This window comes from Gymnoscopelus braueri, assembly GCF_963280865.1.
Source record: "Gymnoscopelus braueri genome assembly, chromosome: 13".
Classification (NCBI taxonomy): domain Eukaryota; kingdom Metazoa; phylum Chordata; class Actinopteri; order Myctophiformes; family Myctophidae; genus Gymnoscopelus; species Gymnoscopelus braueri.
Genome location: NC_137615.1, coordinates 37,462,352 through 37,480,857, shown reverse-complemented (window position 1 = coordinate 37,480,857; position 18,506 = coordinate 37,462,352). Strand labels below are relative to the sequence as shown.

The following is an 18,506-nucleotide window of genomic DNA, read 5'->3' as shown; positions in this document are numbered from 1 at the left end:
ACAACCTACACTAAAGTGATGCTTAATAGTAACCAATGTGACAGTACAGTATAGCATTATATTAGATTACAATGCATGAAAAACGTCAATGTACAAATGTGTTCTAAGCGTGGATAGGCAAAGAAAACAGGACAAGTATTTCACAAAATTCACAAAATTATTAACTCATTGATTTTAATCAGATATATCCATTTACAACAATAAACGTAATCATTTTTACAGCACGGCTCACATATGGACATTTCATGCAAGGTAAGAGAGAAAGGCAGAATGATACAGAAAGACATCGTTGAAAGGGAAACCAGTACAACTCAGTCAATATACCTTTGAATGATTTCAGAATGTTTCAACACATGACTTTGCTCATAATCATTGGCAAATGTATAATTTCTCTGCAAAGACACAATTTTATCACTCTCTCTCACTCTCACTCTCTCACTCACACACACACACACACACACACACACACACACACACACACACACACAGTAGTATACACCCACTACCTATCCCCCAGATTCTGCTTCTGTAGACTGAGTGATGTGAAGCTGGCCAATAAATCTGTCACCTCATCCACCTGAAAAAGAAAAGTAACTTGGTGAAAAATACACGTATTTAAATACATATTTGGACTTGTATCACAGAAGCCTTGTATCCTCAATTTCCCATATTTCATATTTTTTGTTTTTCATAAATGAATGTAAATGCCCTATTTTATAATTCGTCATACAAAAATAGCTAAATCTACAAGCTCACCATGCGTCACATCGTTATGCTTTGTGAGCTTGTAGATCTGCTATTTCTTTTTAAATCACATGCCCAACATAGGGAAGCCAGGTTGAAAGTGGTTAGGTCTGTCTGTGGGTTTTATAAATATTTACCCAATGAAAAGTATTAACAAGAGTGATGTGATGTGACTAAATAATAATTACACTGGATCCATTGGAACATACAAGGTTTCTGCCCAACAGTGACAAGGTGTGTGTTGATGAGTGTGAGTGTTTACGTACCTGTTCTTTGGTGCGTGTGTGCTGCAGCTGTGTGGAGATGTGATCCAGTCTCTCTCTGGCTTCACTCTGCCCCATGAGGTTCAGGTACTCCCTCAGCATTTGAATAATCTGTAAGCAGAGGACAGACAGGAAGTTTTAGCAAAGCTCTCCGTGTCAGACATCAACACGTGCTCATTTTGCTTATATAGTACATTCCCTCTATGGTTTGAACTAATAACATGCACACTTTTGACGATCCATGTGAAATTGCATACATGCTTACATATTCTGCAAATGCATATCCTCAACAAATACTTGCCGCTTCTAATAGACACAATGTGATTGCATGTGCTTTATTTATGTCCAGTCTGAGTTTGCAAATGGAGGTTTATGTAACTTTTGCCAGGATATTTATTTTGTTATGACTTACCTTCTCCCTTCTATTAATTCTGTATCTGTATACTAGAATCTGGCACAAACCCATTTCCCAAATCCATCAATAAATCAATATACCTCCTCTTCATCCCCTCACAATTCCTCATCCAAAAATTAGGGAATGGTAGAAACAAAGATCAGAATTTATCAGCACATGTTTCTTCAGGCTAGTTTCAGAAGAGTCTAATGTTTAATATGTTATACTTTGTTGCATGCCTGATCTATAAGCTTGTGATCTAACATGTTGTGAGGTTGTAGATCTGTTTTTTCGGCACACGACACCAATGCACAGGGGAATATTAGGGACGGTAGTCAATATGACAGATGAACTGAATCAGAGCAGATGAACTAAATTAGGACAGATCATGATAAGATGAATTGCACCACTATTTGCACTGTTTTTTAGACTATGACGTGCTTATTTATTATATTTGATATTTGTCTTTGGGGAGTGTGGTAGGATATATGTAGGATTGTCGGATGTATTGTATGTTTTCTCTGTATTTTCTGTCTTCTTTTTAAAATGCTGACCCTGGGAGCTGAGCTCCAAAATGTCCTATGCACTTGTGCAAATGGCAAATAAAGTCTATTCTATTCTATTCTAATATAAATCAGGCTCAACTCATTTTACCTGTGTAACTTCCCCTCTAAGAGTTTCTAAGCTCCGCGAGTCTCCCTCCTGCAGGATGTTAAGCTTGGAGCGGGCCAGGTGTAGTGGGGTCCTCCCTGCTCGATCCAGGGCGTCCACGCGTGCTCCTGCACAGTAACATTACATCAGGGATATGATATTCTCTGAGGACATTTACATTAGTACATGGTTAACCACTTAAACCCTATATATTTAGTTGACCGGGTCCCCCAGGGCTATAGACTTTTTTATTACCAAATATCTTCACCAAAAATAGGTGAGCTTTCAAAGTGGCTATTTTTGCCTAATGTTTACCCCAGAATAGGGAAGTTGGGTTCAATTTAGAATTCAGCATGTATATAATAGTCTTATCCAACATTCTCACCTCCTCTCAGCAACGTGGTGATTACAGGCACATGGTTGGTACAGGCCGCTTCAGACAGACACACAGACAGAAATGAATCATGTTACCACAATGGTCACCTCGTTGATGTCTCAAACTGTTCTAAAAACTGCACCGCATTTGAGCATCAATGAACAAGAAAGGGTTGTATCTGTTGAGTCTATTAGCTGACACTCTGACACAGAAAAAAGAAAATACAGCGAATGCAACTTTTCTCTAACATTGTAATGTGCTTTCATTGTACAAAGTAATTAGCTTTAATTCCTTGACCACCAACATTCCAAGAACCCACAATAAGGAGGACAGGTGGCCACAGTTAAACACAACGTCAGAGCAAAAACTATCTCAGTACCCATCAGTTTTTGTTTTTTCTATTACAGCAGATGATTTAGCTAAATCGTCATACATAAAAATAAAAAAAACAACTGGCCAATGGGCTCAGAGATTGGAGCAAAAATATCAGGATGAGAAAAACTGCAAAAGACACACATCGCAGACGTACTAGGCAGGGTGCTAGATCAAAAACAAGGGTTCGCCATGTAAGAAAGAATATATATCTTTTTTTGTTTTTTAAGTTAAGCGACTCTTAGAAAAGCGCTATATAAATATGATTTATTATTATTATTATAAAATCTGCACATCAAATAACTCTTGTTTGCAGTATTTATTGAGTGAGTAACGTTTCGAGCACACTTCAGAAGTCTGAGGAAGAGCCTGGGTGCTGAAAACGTTAATAAATATGCATTAGGCCAGACCACCAAGTGATAAGATTTTTATCTCTGGGACCCCAATCCTCACTGTAAAATCCTCTGTGTTCATTTGGGGTCCATTTGATTTCTATCAATCACTTTGATGCGGTACCCCCCAAGGAACCCCCTCAAGCAAGAACCAGTTCCATACCCTGACTCTTCAAATTAACAGGTGTTTTCCTATAGCGGTTGTGGAAGTAAAAGTGTTGTGATATTCATGACTGTGCTCCATTCCATACAGAGCCATGAGTTGTTAATGATCTGTCATACCCAGGTGGAGAGGGGTGTTGCCCAGACCATCTCGCTGGTTGGGGTCAGCACCGTGGCTCAGCAGCAGTTGCACTAGACCAACAAAACAGGACAGAGATCAGTTGTTACACTTTACCTCATGCTAGTAAACAACATCATTAGTAGTAGAAGTAAACAGAAAGCCAATGCTAAGACCTGGAGGGGGTAGAGACATTTTAAAAGGAAGGAATGACCTACTGTAGTAGGGCAAATTAAGTACACAATAAAAGGTAAACTACAAGAACATGGGCATGGGACAATAATATAATGAAAGTAATATAATTCGGAATCTATCAGCTGTCGTCTAACGAAGATTTAGCCTCTGGAGGCTTCCGTATGTTATTAGTTGAGAGACGATGTGTATGACCAGATTGTATTACAAGTAGACAGTTTACAACCCAAACAGTTCATCAAACAGTGATTGGTGTTGAGCAGATTTCGAGTCAAGACTGTATTTTGGGAAATGCACTCTGCCTTTTTTGCTCTCCACAGATTGTTTACCTGGATGTAAACCTTGCATCACCAAAGCCTGCTCAATCTTGATTGGTCAATACTACTCGGACTACAAACGGAAACAAGAACACTTCCAACTCCAAAAATATTGTTCCTTGCCTAGAGATTCTGCATTAATATGCAGACATCTTTTAAAACTAAGAGCAAAGTTAATCAATGTCCATTGTCCAGGTTATTAGAGAAGCTGACCAACCTATGCTCTCATTTCCATTGCAGGAGGAGAAGTGGAGGGCTGTTCTTCCCTTGTCATCTGCAGCACAGGGGTCAATGTTGTCTTGTAGAAGCTTTCGCACTGCAAGAGCATAATAATATGAATATATTCAATAAAAGGGTTTATTTTTTTTTAAAACCCAAGAGTTCTATTGTTTCAATGTCTTTCCAATGACTTGGCCAGCAGGTAAATCTCGTACCTGTATCGATGTCGTTGCCATTGGCTGCCTCTCTCAGTCTTTTCATAGCTGCAGGGGTGAGACATGCAAAGTCAATTCTCTCTAAAACACAACTTAACAACCACCCTATTTTTTTACTTTGTTGTATGACTGTCACGTGGAAATAGCCAGTCTACAAGCTCAGAAGCATCACGATGCATCACGGTGTTGTGAGCTAGATTTCACTACACACTTTTCGATATTTTGGTTTTGAAGTTTTTTTAGAATGTTGACAATGACATGCCCAAAATAGGAATGCCAGGTCAAAAGTGGTTAAATACCTGAACAACAAATGGCACACTTTTACATATTTTCATTATTTATTGTATTGGTTTATTTTACAGGGCCATGGATAATTACATAACTCTTACAGAATCTACAAAGCATGATTTCCTCAGTAGTCCCTGGACAGGAGAACGGTAAAGCAGGCAAGTTTAGAACAATGTGCAAATACAAACGTTCAAATACACTCTACTTGTATTGGTTACGATTGGTTTGATTTTAGCCCTTATTAAAGCCAGGCTGTTTCAAGTGGTTGACAAATTCAGTTGGTCAGGAGGTTGTAATTTCTTTTTAAGGGTTGTATACAAATGTATATAAATGTGGCAAAGGAGTGTGCATGTTATGGATAACTTATCAGCATCTGTATATTTTAATGCGAATACTTTTGTACTTTACAATTACAGTACATTTTCAACACCTTGTAACAGAGTATTTCTACATTGTGGTATTGGTACTTTTACTTAACTACAAAATGTGAGTACTTCTTCCACCACTGAGAGAGACTGCAACGGATTAATTCCCCTCCTATTTACCATAGATATCTTGATAGGGGCAAGAGCCCATCTGGCTCCGTACAGCTCTACCACCATGTCTCCTGGCTCTGCTGCTCCCTGTCATCTTCCCCAGTTTACTGCTGGCGACACCAGCAGCGCCCGGTTCAGGTCGACTCGTCGGTTCCCATAATAAATGCAGGTATCGAAGCTCCTGATCGGCCGTCTTCCCGGCGGTTCGACCGAGTATGACGTTCCCCTCCCCGATCCCACTCATCCCGAACCCGACCGTAGTAGCGGTGGCCCCATCAGATCTCTCCTCGTTACTGTTCTGTTGCTGCTCCGGTTCATTGGGAGCTTCGCTCTCCACCATGTACTCCCCCTCGGAGCTGGATCGGTCATGATCTGAAGCCGTTCCGACAATCGGGCTCCACCCGTCCATGTTTTACCGAAACATATGTATAGAATGTGTTTTCAGACTTTAGGCGGCTGTGTTTGCATATGGTTCCTGCTCTTGCTCTCAGTCCAAAAGGAAACAAACAGGTTGCCAGGGTTCGTGAGAGAAACAAGCAACCAGGTCTTTGAAAACAAGCCCAAAGAAGCGAGCCCGGCCTTCGCCCTTTAAACATAATACGTTGGCTATTTGAAAATAGCCGATCTACATGTGAGCTTGTAGATCTATTTAAAAAAGAAAAATCTTGGAAGAAAATTTGAAAATTTGTGGAATATTTTTGAAAAACAACACAACTCTTGTATGGGGTCCCTGCAGCTCTGGTGTCTGGTCCATAGCGTTTGAAGGAGTTCTCCTTCACGCTATGGTACTTTCGATACGTTGCCCGCACACCCCCGGTAGTGCAGGCTACGTCTTTAGTAAAAATAAAAAACACACTTTTGCTACTCACCAAAACAAAAACGGGTTTAAGATGTTGAAAGCCTACTGTCCTTAGTGGGAACACTCGGAGCCCCCTACCTCACGTCTAAAATGCACTTTTTGGCCAGAAAAGAAAATATTTCACCGGAAGTAAAAATCTAGTCAATAGAAAAATTCCATTAACCAGACCTGTAGAGGGCGCAGTGGAGTAACTAAAACATTTTTTTCCTTCCGGTGAAACATTTTATTTTCTGCCAAAAAATTGTATTTTAGACGTGGGGTGGGGGGCTCCGAGTGTTCCCACTAAGGAAAATAGGCTTTCAATATCTTAAAACCGTCTTAGTTTTGGTGAGTAGCGAAGGTGTATTTTGTATTGTTTTACTACAGACGAGAGGCTGCGCAGCCTGCGCTACCGCGGGTGTGTGAAATTCTTTAACGCTATGGACCAAAGCTATGTCCTGGGGATACGCAGGACAAATGCATATTAATTTTGGGGTCCTTGACTTGAAAATGTTTGAGAACCACTGGTTTAAACAACATTTAGGAAACAATCCCAAATAAGCAACTACACTTACTTTCGAAACAAGCCCCAAAAACCGCAACCCACCAATATTTACAAGCAACTACACAGAAAAATAAGCCCAAAGTTGCTTGGAATAAGCGGACATGGCAACCCTGAAACAAAACCGTAAATGGTGTCCACCAGTTACAACTTGGAAGCTTTTAGTGTCCACTGTCTGCTGCATGGCATGTAAACACACACACAGCTGTCCTTCCCGCACTGTTTACCTACTTTTTTACATTTCGAGATGTATTTAATCTCGAATCAAAATGTCCCCTATTTTACATTTCATACAGTGTTGCCATATTTCATGAGAGAAATAAGCAACCAGGTCTAGGAAAACAAGCCAGAAAGAAGCCACATGAGCTCTTTAAAAAAACCTATGCATCGGCTATTTAAAAATAGCAGATCTACAAGCGCACAACAGCTTGTATATCTGCTATTTTCAAAAACTTACAATAAAATGTGGAATAATTGGAATATTTGTTAAACATTCTAACAACACAGATGCTCCCTGGCACAAAACATTTCATGAAAATATTTGAGAACCACTGGTTTAAATAAATGTTTAAACATTTGGAAGCAAGCCTAAATAAGCAAGTACAATTAAGAAACAAGCCCAAAAACCGCAACCACCAATTTTTACAAGCAACTTTACAGAAAAGAAGCCCAAAGTCGCTTATAATAAGCCGACATGGCAACACTGATTTCATCGACTAAAATGAGTAAAAGGCACACCTATTGTACGATCAACAACCTCCAACAATAATGACGACCAATCAGACACCACGTTGTTCATTCACTCTGATCCAATAACATCAACGCAACCAGGCAACCAATCAGATGGCCCCTTTGCTGGAATAGTAACTGTTGTGCACTACACACATACTCAGTCTAAAGAGGTAATTCCATTTACCATACAGTAATTAACACACAATCTGGCACCTTTCTTTGATGCCTGCTAAACAGAAAAAGTCAGAAATTCTCTCTATATATATATATATATTATAAAAAATAAATAGTGCATAATCAACAGCTTTTCACATAAAGAAATCCCACCCATCCACCTATATAATATACATAAACATTCAAATGTATGCTGTCATGTAAAAAAAAGAAGAAGAAGAAAAGTACACTTTAACATATACAGATATTTCATTAGTAATAACCTCTGAACTTTCATGGGCCATGGCAGCTATCCATTGACTTACGGTGGTTTCTCAACCAAAATATTTGGCATTATGAGGTGAGTTAACATGCACATCAGAGGTAGAGTCCAATGGACATTAAAAAAGGTCACTCAGTGGCATAGTATACTATGTTTTAAGACTTGTTTAAAGCAATCAGAAATCAAGTTTCAGTCCTGAAGAGACAGAGGCTCCAGCTCGCGTCAGGAAATGGGGGAATGAGGGGTCAGACTTAGAGAATTGAGATTCCTGCTGTGCAGACATCAGTCCAGCATCACGGGCATGCTGCCACAGCTGTCTGGTGCCAACGACGCCCTGCTTCTTCAGATATCCTTGGCGGCAAAACAGAGGTGGCTTGTGATGGGTCAGCGATAGGCGGAAACATGACTCTAAGAGTCACAGAGAAAAACAGGAATGATTTACATCAATATTTATGTCCACAATAATAATGTAACCAGAGGTTGACCAACAGTCACATGGATGAAGAAATAACACTGTACATATGTAAGGAATTGTGGCAGATACGTACGTCGTATAAATCATCTAAATAAGTTGAGATGTTTAATGTGCATATAAATATGAACATAGAAACAAGCAGTGTATCAAAAGGGCATGTCTGGACATCCAGTGACGGGTGACGTGCTGCGCTACCTGCATAGAAGGCCCTGAGGTCAGTGTGGACACAGTGTTCCAGAAAGCGTCGCAGTGGCTGGCTGTGGGAGATGGGACCGTCCCACTCTGTCAGGAAGTCCTCAATCATGTGGTGCACTGCCTTGGGCCGTGGCAATGGCCAACCAGAGGGTCGGTGCCTCATTTCACTCTCTATTGGAATAAATACAGATTCAAAACCAAAATATATTCATATTAGTAGTAACGAATAATCGAATAATTAATTAATCGTTTGACAGAGGATTCACTGGATAAAACTAAAGTGAGCAAATCATTGGTTTAATGTTGTATCGTAAATATTTATTTTGTGCGATATAAAATATATAATGAATTGATGTCTAGAATATTTTTTTCATAAAATTAATTAATATCTTTGACTCATGCATTAACCAATGACAGTTTTTGACTGGGGCATTAAGCCATTTCAAGATGTCTGTTTGCGTTCAGATAAAATGTACCGTTTTGTACTTTATTACTTCATTTGAAAATAATTTGTTGCCTATATTAATCAAAGATTAGTGGACTAATCGAAAAATAATTGACTGATCAATTTATGATGAAAATACTGGTTAGTTGCAGCCATGATTCTCTCTCACAGCACTATCATGTATTTACAGAATTATAACTACACAGCCACATTGAACATCTGTTTAAAAACAAAAACATACTTATACCAGGGTTTACGCTAAGCAATATTTGGGCCGGCCACCGTGACCGGAAAGATTATATTTTATCAGTCAAAGAATAACTTTATCGACCATGATATAATAAACGTCACAGATACGTGCCTGTGCAGTGAACCACCCAACTGATCATTACACCTTGTTACATTAGCGCTGCACATCTTTACACTTTATCACAGATGCAATCTGTTCCTGTGTTAATAGTTTCCTAAAGCATACTGTATCTACATCATGCAGGTGTCGCTTGCCAAAAAGGACAGAATTAAAGTCAGGAGGGCGGATGCTGGATGAGTGAACAGCCTGCACGACGCCGTCGTATAAAGTAGGCTGAATATTTGTGGCTTTACATCTCGTTCACCTTAATACGCAGTAACTTACATCATCAGCTTTTGTTTTGTTTTATTACCGTTACGTTTAGTTCATGGTGGCAAGGAAGGTAGTAAACTTGCCTACTGCAATGTGTCACCAAGTTATTCCACCACTCTCTCCATTGCAGTCACTGTGCATGGTTGTAATATCCACGACCCATACGAGCTCGGGTCCCTGTTTTATCATTGTCATTTGGGTCTGGGTTGGTTCAGATTCTATATTAGGCTCTGTTTATCATGTTTAATGCCCGAGTGAACCAAGAAGACCTCTACTCGGCGCCAGCGGCGCTGATCAGGAGGAGAGAAACGCAGCTGTGTGAAGCCTGATCTATGCTTCATCGCATGATGGTGTTGCACATAAAAAATAGCAGACCTGCAAGCTCACAACGCACATCGTGTTGTGAGCTTGCAGGTCTGTTATATCTGGCGTGCGACTCCATCATGCGACGAATAGGCTGATCTAAGTTCCGATAACTGCAGCGCAACTAGGCAGCAGGCTGTCGGGATCAATAAAAAAAACTTTAAATATAATTATAATTGTTTAAAAAAATTGCAATGTTGTGTTACGATATCCAAATAATAATAATATAATAACACAGCATTTCATAGAAATGCTATGAAATGTGTATCCGTCAATGGCCGATATATACCGGCTAACAGAAACCTTGACTCATATGTACCAGTAGGAAGGCTGTCATAGTAGTACAACACAGGGTGCAGGAAGTTGGACCTCCATGCTCGGGTCCACTCTGACTCTGCTCTCCCCTGCCCCAGAAAGTCTGTGCGGTTCAGCCCATACTGCATGACCAGAACCAGCAGCCCATGCCTGGACACCTTGTGGCCAGAGAGAGTTGAGAACTGAGGCAGGGCTTGTAAGGGGAACTCCTCCAAATATTCACAGTGAGAGCTGAGGGGCGAGGAGAGAAGGACGAGTCAAAACATGCCATGGAACAAGGGAAAGTTTTGCAGGACAATCCATAATACCCCACAGGGTGAAGCTGTGATTGTGATTGAGTTTTTAGAGTCACTGTGACCTACTTTTGGTACGTGACACACTACCTTCCCTGAATGTAACCATGGCTGTAACCAGCTGCTACACTATGAGGTCATCAAGATCCTGACCTTGGTAATTATTTCATATTGGAAGAAAAAATAAAAATAATAATAATAAAAAAAAAAATTAATAGCGACATTTGCGTGATTGTTTTTCTGGAGCCATATAATCAAAGGTTCCTTTTAGTGTGTGAGTGCCAGCTGTGTGTGTGTGTGTGTGTGTGTGTGTGTGTGTGGTGTAACTCTGATCAAATATTCATTGTCATTGTTGTATGTACTCTACTTGTACATGTAATAATTGTGTTTTACTTGTGTAATAAATGGTGAATATTAACAATCAATAGTTTAGCTGGATACTCCATATAACCCCCTCAAGGAACCATGGGAACAACTACACTAGATTAACTAAAACTGGCTAGTAGCTACCTCTATATTTAGCTAGGTAGCTATCCTCAATACCCTTGCTTGTGTCCTACAGTAACTGTACCAATACAAATGAGAAATACACACATTGCTTAGTTCATACAGTATCTATGTTGATGCTGTAGTTGTTATTATTAGCTTATTTTTTTGGGGTGCTTTTTCTCCCCAATTTAGTTGTATGCCAATTGATTCCTACCCACACACATTTCAAATTTGTGTACTGTCACTGCTGTTGTATCCTACTGACTCACCTGCCAGTGAGGAGCCCCTACCGGGAGGATGTAGAGTCTTCGTCCTACTCCTCCCGCCCAACACTCCCTGCTGACATGTGCCGCCCCAGCCCGTAGGATTACGCGCAGTGACAAATATCACCCTCGCCGCCTGGCTTCCAGGCCAATTGTGTTCGTATAGACCCTCGACAAAGCCGGATGCACCACGGTGGATTGGAACCCACAACCTCCGTGGTGGTGGGCAGGCACTTAACCACTGCGCCACGGTAATTATAATCAGCTAATCATTCTCAACCCTCTGTGTGGGTTTATGTGTTAGACTGTGCTTGTTGTAGGTACAGAATAAGTTATATAAAGTATAATCTTTTGCTTGTTTTTGGTGTTCGTCATTTGGCTTTTTATAGTCTAGAAATAGTCCAGAAGTGCAGTAAATAAGCTCCCCGCTGTATTTATTGCATTAACAGAAACTAGAAGCTCTGCTTAAAAGCATATAACACGCCGCTATTTCTTGTTCAAACTTTTCACTACAGACATCCCCATGTTGCTTCTTGTGTTTACATGACGACCTCAGAACAATATCCACTTACCCTTTAAGAAGTATGACGTCTCCCAACACGCCAAACATTTGGTATGGTCCAGAGGCTTCATTGACCCGCTTCAGAATCCACGACTGTAGCTGAGTGGTCAACAGTTTAGTGAAAGGCCACAGGTTGCTATGGTAACGCTGCTCAAGTACACGATGCACTGCCCGCACTGTGGTAAAACATGGATGTAGATGTGAGCTGTACATCAAATAGCACAATACTGTATCTCTTTCTCAAGTGAGAGAGAGATACATTTTTCCAGCACTTTACAGTTTCAGTGGTCCACCAGAGTGCCATCTAATTCATTAGCCATACTGAATGTATTGTATTCATGTATTACTATGTTATAGGCAATTATGAACAATATAAACATAAAATAATGTATGCAACAATGATTTACCTTACCTTCTAAGAGACCTACGAGTTACCTTCCCAAATTAAAAAAACTTTTTCCGGTAAGCTATTCAGAATTCAAACGTGTGACCTTTACATGCAATTACATATGGAAATTCAAGCATATGCAAGTATTTCCAGCATCTTTGCATAACCCTAAACAAAAGTAGCCATTTTGTGGGGTGTTACCTGTGTAACGGAATCCATGGATGAACCCCCCAGCTGATGTACGGTAGTCTCTGGAGTGGGCGGCTGTCCCCAACACAAACAGGCCTGGGGTGCCGCGCCCCTCATACCAGGCCGTCACCCCTGGCAACCGGCCTCTGGCTCCCTCGCTGCTGGGCGGACAGGCAGAGCTTGGGGAGATAATCAGCATTATTAGGAAATAGGCCTGACCTCGACTAAGTCGACTAGTCGACTGGTTAGTCGCGGGGGGTCCGAGTCGACTAAGTGTCTCTTAGTCGACTCTAGTCGGAAAAAAAAGAAGAAAAAAAAAAAAAAAGGTTTTTTTTTTTTTTTTTTTTTAAAGGGCCAAAAATGTTTTAAATTGTTTTTTGGCCAAGTCTACACCTGCAACCACACGTAACTTCCACTTTATTCTTCTTATTCCTCGTCTTTGTATTGGTATTGTTTGTGTTGGAGCGCCTCAGTGCGGCTGCAGAGTTCATGTGCAACCTCTTCCAGAGAGAGATAGAGACACTAGAAACTCTGCTGGAGACAAAACAAACTGTATAGACTTGGCCCTTTGAAATAAAATGTATTTTGGCCCAAAAAAAAAAAATATATATATATATATATATTTTTTGTATTATTGTTTTATTAGTCGACTATTGGCAATTAGTGGCCAATTAGAGTCGACTAAACAAATCCTTAGTCGGGGACAGGCCTATTAGGAAATAATGTCATATTATATTATTAGGAACAATGTCATAAAATTCAAGTGTCCAACTTAAGACTATAAAATGTGGCTTTTTAAATATTTCTTTACAGGACTAGCTTTTAGATTGGGACCCGAACTTTACACCGGCCATGAAGTCAAGACCCAATGTATTAAGCAACACAGCATTTGTCTTTTAAAATGTTTTTTTGGCAGCAAAGCCATCCGAACAACTCACAACCTGCTTTTGGGCCCCCTGCTTAACAGCCGATGCTCTAGGTCCATCTCGGTGTAAATAAAATACAGAATTTGACACGTTCAAACTCTCTTAACCTTCGTACCCATCAAATATGGTGAAGTTGAAACGGAAGCCCAGGCATCGGATGACGCGGTCATAGGGTTGACGCAGGGAGAAGTTGTCGCTATGATAAGCTGGCAGGTTGGCCGACGTCACCCTGGAGCCGTTCCTCTCCTCTGGGCCGTCCAGGAGCTCAGCCAGCGTCAGGTACAACTGGTTGCTCTTCTTCTTCCCGCCAGACCTCGTCTGGCCCTTCTTTCTGCCCGATCTCACCTTTTCATCGTCTCTCCGCTGGACGATGGCGATGTCCTCCAGGGCTCCCTCTGCCAGCCCATCAAGGGACTTGAGCTGGTATGTGTCCAACAGCTCATTGTTCACGGCTCTGAGGGGAAAATAGGTCAATTTGACAAGTCAAAGAGGAAAGGCCTGTCAGCACACTTCAGTGAGTCCTGTAAGACCACATGCTTTGTACTTTTGTATGTACTCCTGTAAGTGTTAAATTGTTCTATTTTTGGGTCGTCACAGCACCATAAGAAAATTCCTAACCCAAGTGTGGTTTACATATTAGAAATAATGCCTTGCCGTTGTTAAGGGAGATGCATACTGTATAACACATTGAATAACAGGAAGAACATTAAAATCCAGTAGAATAATATGAAAATAATAACGAGACAGAGTCTGAAAGCTCCACAAGCAGCTCCTTGAGGACGTGCTGTTAGAGGAAACTCTATGGGGACACCAAAATCTGTAGGTTCATCCTGCAATCTGCCTAAAAGATTATGAGATATCTTGTGTACAAATCAGACAATTTGGCATTTTGGGGATGGCACTAGAGGAAACGTTGCTCCAGGGAGCATGAATACAATTAGAAGGTTTCATGGCAATCTTCCAATTCAAATTTGAGACAACTTGTGTGCAAGTGGAAAGTTTGGCCAAAGGGTGGCGCTACAGGAAAGGCCATGCGGCCACTAAACTGAGTATGGTTCATTCTTGCTAAATGCCTCATGCATCATGTACATTTTGACATTTTTATGGAGAGTTTGGCCTAATGGTGGCACTAGAACATTGGTTCACCAAAATCAGTAGCAGTCATTCTCTGGGGCTCATGAAGGTGCACGGACAGACCAACGGATGACAGACATACTGACGGTGCTCGCCATCCTTAAACCTAAGTTATACTTGGTTGCATACAGGTGTCACACACCGAAAATAGACGATCTACAAGCTAACGTGTCGAGCTTGTAGACCGGCTATTTTCTGTGCGCGACACCAGGCACATAACTAAGCATAAAATAGGCTTTAGAGCCCCACCACTAAAACTATTCAATCCACCAATTGCAAAGTACCTGAGATCTCCAACATAATGTGTTTGCCAGGCCAGTCGAACAGGACTGGGGCTGTAGAGGTGGATTCGGCTTGCTCTGCCCAGTATGCTCTGGGCCGTTTCAAATGCAGAGTTTCCTTTGCCCAGAATCAGTACTGCTTGGTCTTTGTAGTCCTCGGGATCTGTAGAGATGGACTCATAACCCTCAGTTAGGTCAGAACCAACAAACTGAACCTTCTGTGGGTCCCACAGCCCTGTTGACACCAGGAGGACCCTGGGAGAGAGAAAAAGCTAAGTCAAATGAAAGTATGCAACCTCTTGTTTTTAGTTTTTTTAATTTCTCCCCTATTTTCTCCCCAATTAATTCATTCACATGGGAAATGCCAATTCCCCATGTGTACTGGTGTGTCTATCAATGCAAAAAACTACTGTTGGTCTGACAAGGGTGTAGACCTCCTCTAATACACATGGATGGAGTGACCAGCTGCTAATTTTCACCTGACAGCAAGGAATTACATCAGCAGAGTGTAAGGGACACAGCTTACATCATCTCCCCCAGTTCCCCACCCTGACCAGCCAGCAGGGGTCACTAATGCAGCAACAAGAACACACCAGTAATCTCTTTCTTCCCACCCCTGTTCATTGGCAAGCCCAGCCAAGCCAAGCCAAAGGCATCACTGCCCTACCTGAGTTCTGTATTTGACCACAGATACCCAAAATAATGAAGTAGAATCTGCACACTGGATCTGGCTACACAGGTGACATATTGAGCTACCTTGATCTTCCTCAGACTGAGGTCATGTTGTGAGCTTGTAGATCTGCTATTTTCAGAAAATCTAGAATAATTGTGAAAACAAATTGAATAATTTAGAAAAATCTTAACACCACAAATATTCTCTGAGGTATCTGGCACAAAATCTTTTCAGATGGAGTTCGCAGCCAAATAAATATCAATTTGGTTGTTCTTCACATGAAAATGTTTGAGAACCATTTATCTAAAAGGTTTCATTTGGACATGCTAAATACCTGCATGTATAGTCCAGGCCACGCTGATCAGTCAGTGTGTATATCCGGCCTCTAGGTGACAGCGATGCTCTGACCTTGCCAATGTCCACGCCGTAGTGGACCCTCAGCCCCAGCTCTTTCACAAACATGGACAGGTAGCGGAGAAACGCGTCTGCCGCTGGGTACAGCTCCTGGCTCACTCGTTGCAAGAGGAGGTCAGGCCTGTCACTCAGCAGAGAGTTCCAATCGTGACGCAGGTTGAACTCTCGGTTCCGCCTCCCTGTGTAGATCTTGTTGATACTAATCAGCTTCCTGTGTCTGGGATATCTTTGTACAAAACAGAACAATAGATAAAGCTCTCAACTGACCTGTGTCAGATCACCATGTTTTAGCACTTGACCCTTTGATATCCCTCATTGTGTTTTTATTTATTACTTCTTGTACTATTGTGTATAATGTATTGTCATTATTATCACTTTACTGGTATGGATAATTGATCGTTTTGTTGTTTGTTTTGATTTGAATATTGCTCAGTCACTTGGCACCTACTGCACATGTACGACCTGGAAGGCGCTCCCCTCTTTTATGGCCTTTCCCAAAGTTTCTTCCTTTCCTATTCCCGTCAAGGTTTTCTTTCTTGGGAGTTTTTCCTCGCCTGATTGAAGATCTAGACTAGGTCTGTGATTGGGGCAATACATATAATATTGAGTGGATGAAGTGTGTTAGAAGTGACTGAGACCGTTGAACTCTGGCTAGTATCCCGATTCTGGGGTGAATGTTGGCCAAAAAAAAGCCAATCTACAAGCTCACAAGGCAACATGATGTGTTGTGAGCTTGTAGGTCGGCTATTTTCGGCAAAGACATTTGGAGAAGAGGGGAGTACCTACAGAGCAGAACCTGGTCAATTAACTATTAGTTTACTATGTATGTATAGAAGGTTTAAGTTGTTAGTACACACTCAAGCATCAAAATAAGACTTTTGGGCACTTGGGATGACACTATCCTGATCTCACAAGCCGATTGTTCCTATTCACAAAATTACATTATATGATGTTGTTTTGACACCTACATTTTGAAGAAACTGCCCGGTTCAAAGTTTCTCTCCAATATGACATAATCTCTCTGAGCCTTGGACAGAAAATGTCCCATCTGCAGACCAGCTGGCCCTCCTCCAAGGACACAGTAGTCATAGTGATGAGTGCTGTTGTGTTGGTGCTGGCTTGAAGAACAGTGGACCAGGCCAAGGATGACCAGAAGGTGGAAGAGGAGGAAGCCTGAATCCATAACCTGTAATAACAGGACGAGGGACAAGATAGGCATGAGAGTGGGACATGGACAAATGGACATGTTGAATCTACAACATCTGCACAATCGAATAGAATTCCTCATGCTGTATTTGGGAGCCAATGGCGAAGCGTTTTCATATATACATTACCTGCCAACATGAGCTATGGACTATGGGTTGAACACACTGCTACAAAAGGGCCTAATTAATTTTGATCTGTCGGTATGCAAGACTCGATCGTACTGTAGATGATTCATGCCCGCATTATGTCTTCAAAACCCAATAAACCACAGGACCAACCCAGCTAGAATCAGCGTTCAGTACAACTATCACAGTATTATCAGTTGAATGTGGTGTGATACGTAAAAACAGCAAGTCCAAACTGGCGAGGATCAAACTCATTAAACTCCTGATCCGACATGAACATGTTTGAGGATGAAACCAGATGTGAGTTTGAGAACACTGTGCACTTACCTTTTACTGCAGTCTATTCCTCTCTCCCAAAATCCAGTGGTTTAACATTTGGCTGTAGAAGAAAATTTCGTCAGAGAAGAGAATCTACATGTTGGCGAATACTTGCATTTCATAAGGCTGATCGATGATCCCCCTCCACCATAGAGTTATGATACATCGCCCTCCCTCCACCAGCACCAGCAGCAGACCAGCAGAGCCATTTCCCCCTGGCCCCGAGGAACACCAATCAAATGCTGGATATTAAAAGGGGGCGTGGCTATAGGGATAGAACTCAATAGAATAGATTAGAACAGAATAGAATAGAATAGAATAGAATAGAATAGAATAGAATATAACTTAAGTAAAAGTATCAATACCACAATGTAGAAATACGCCATTACAAGTAAAAGTCCGGAATTCAAAATTTACTTGAGTAAAAGTACAACGGTATAGGCACCAAAATATACTTAAAGTACAGAAAGTAAAAGTACTCATTTTGCAGAATGTCCCATTTTAAGTTTTGAAAATGTATAATTTTTTTCTAGAAATGGCCGAAATATATAGAGCTTAATGTATGTTTACTAATGCAAATCTAAATCTACAAAGTAACTGGTAACAAAAGTTTTCAAATAAAGGTAGTGGAGTAAAATTACAACATTTTCCTCAGAGATTTAGTGGAGTAGAAGTAAAAGTATTGAAAATTGGAAATACTCCACTAAAGTAAAATATAGCTCAAAATTGTACTTAAGCATAGTAGGCTACTTGAGTAAATGTACTTAGTTACTTTACACCACTGCATAAGAGAATATAACATAATAATACAATATAAATTTGGATGGGATAAGAGTATAACTGAATAGAATAGATTAGAACATACAGTAATAGAACATAATACAATACGATAGAACATAATAGAACAGAATAGTGTTATCCTTTTAGCATTGATGTTTTTGTATTGTACTGCCTACTGTTTTCAAACTGCTGATAAAGTATTCAATCAATCAATCTAAAAGAAGAAATTTCAATGATTTCACT

General features: G+C 40.8%; 2 protein-coding genes across 3 annotated transcripts; both read right to left on the bottom strand.

Moving 5' to 3' along the window:
- Nucleotides 1–111: 111 nt before the first annotated feature.
- ankrd54 (ankyrin repeat domain 54) lies at nucleotides 112–6,098 on the bottom strand. Its single transcript, XM_080447259.1, has 8 exons — nucleotides 5,249–6,098; nucleotides 4,416–4,463; nucleotides 4,199–4,297; nucleotides 3,475–3,546; nucleotides 2,438–2,485; nucleotides 2,056–2,180; nucleotides 1,011–1,118; nucleotides 112–577 (listed from the first exon to the last, which is right to left on the bottom strand). Exons 1-8 carry the CDS (start codon nucleotides 5,646–5,648, stop codon nucleotides 503–505), a joined length of 975 nt encoding a protein of 324 aa, XP_080303385.1. The 5' UTR covers nucleotides 5,649–6,098; the 3' UTR covers nucleotides 112–502.
- A 1,858-nt stretch (nucleotides 6,099–7,956) lies between these two features.
- Nucleotides 7,957–17,670, bottom strand: foxred2 (FAD-dependent oxidoreductase domain containing 2). Of its 2 annotated transcripts, none has more exons than XM_080446418.1 (10): nucleotides 17,493–17,670; nucleotides 16,803–17,020; nucleotides 15,755–16,060; nucleotides 14,751–15,002; nucleotides 13,448–13,786; nucleotides 12,419–12,585; nucleotides 11,840–12,005; nucleotides 10,227–10,453; nucleotides 8,478–8,648; nucleotides 7,957–8,215 (listed from the first exon to the last, which is right to left on the bottom strand). In XM_080446418.1, exons 2-10 carry the CDS (start codon nucleotides 17,015–17,017, stop codon nucleotides 7,983–7,985), a joined length of 2,076 nt encoding a protein of 691 aa, XP_080302544.1. In that variant the 5' UTR covers nucleotides 17,018–17,020; nucleotides 17,493–17,670; the 3' UTR covers nucleotides 7,957–7,982. The 2 variants fall into 2 exon arrangements, with proteins under 2 accessions (XP_080302544.1, XP_080302545.1); XM_080446419.1 differs by having other exon boundaries at nucleotides 17,599–17,652.
- Between the last annotated feature and the right edge of the window lie 836 nt (nucleotides 17,671–18,506).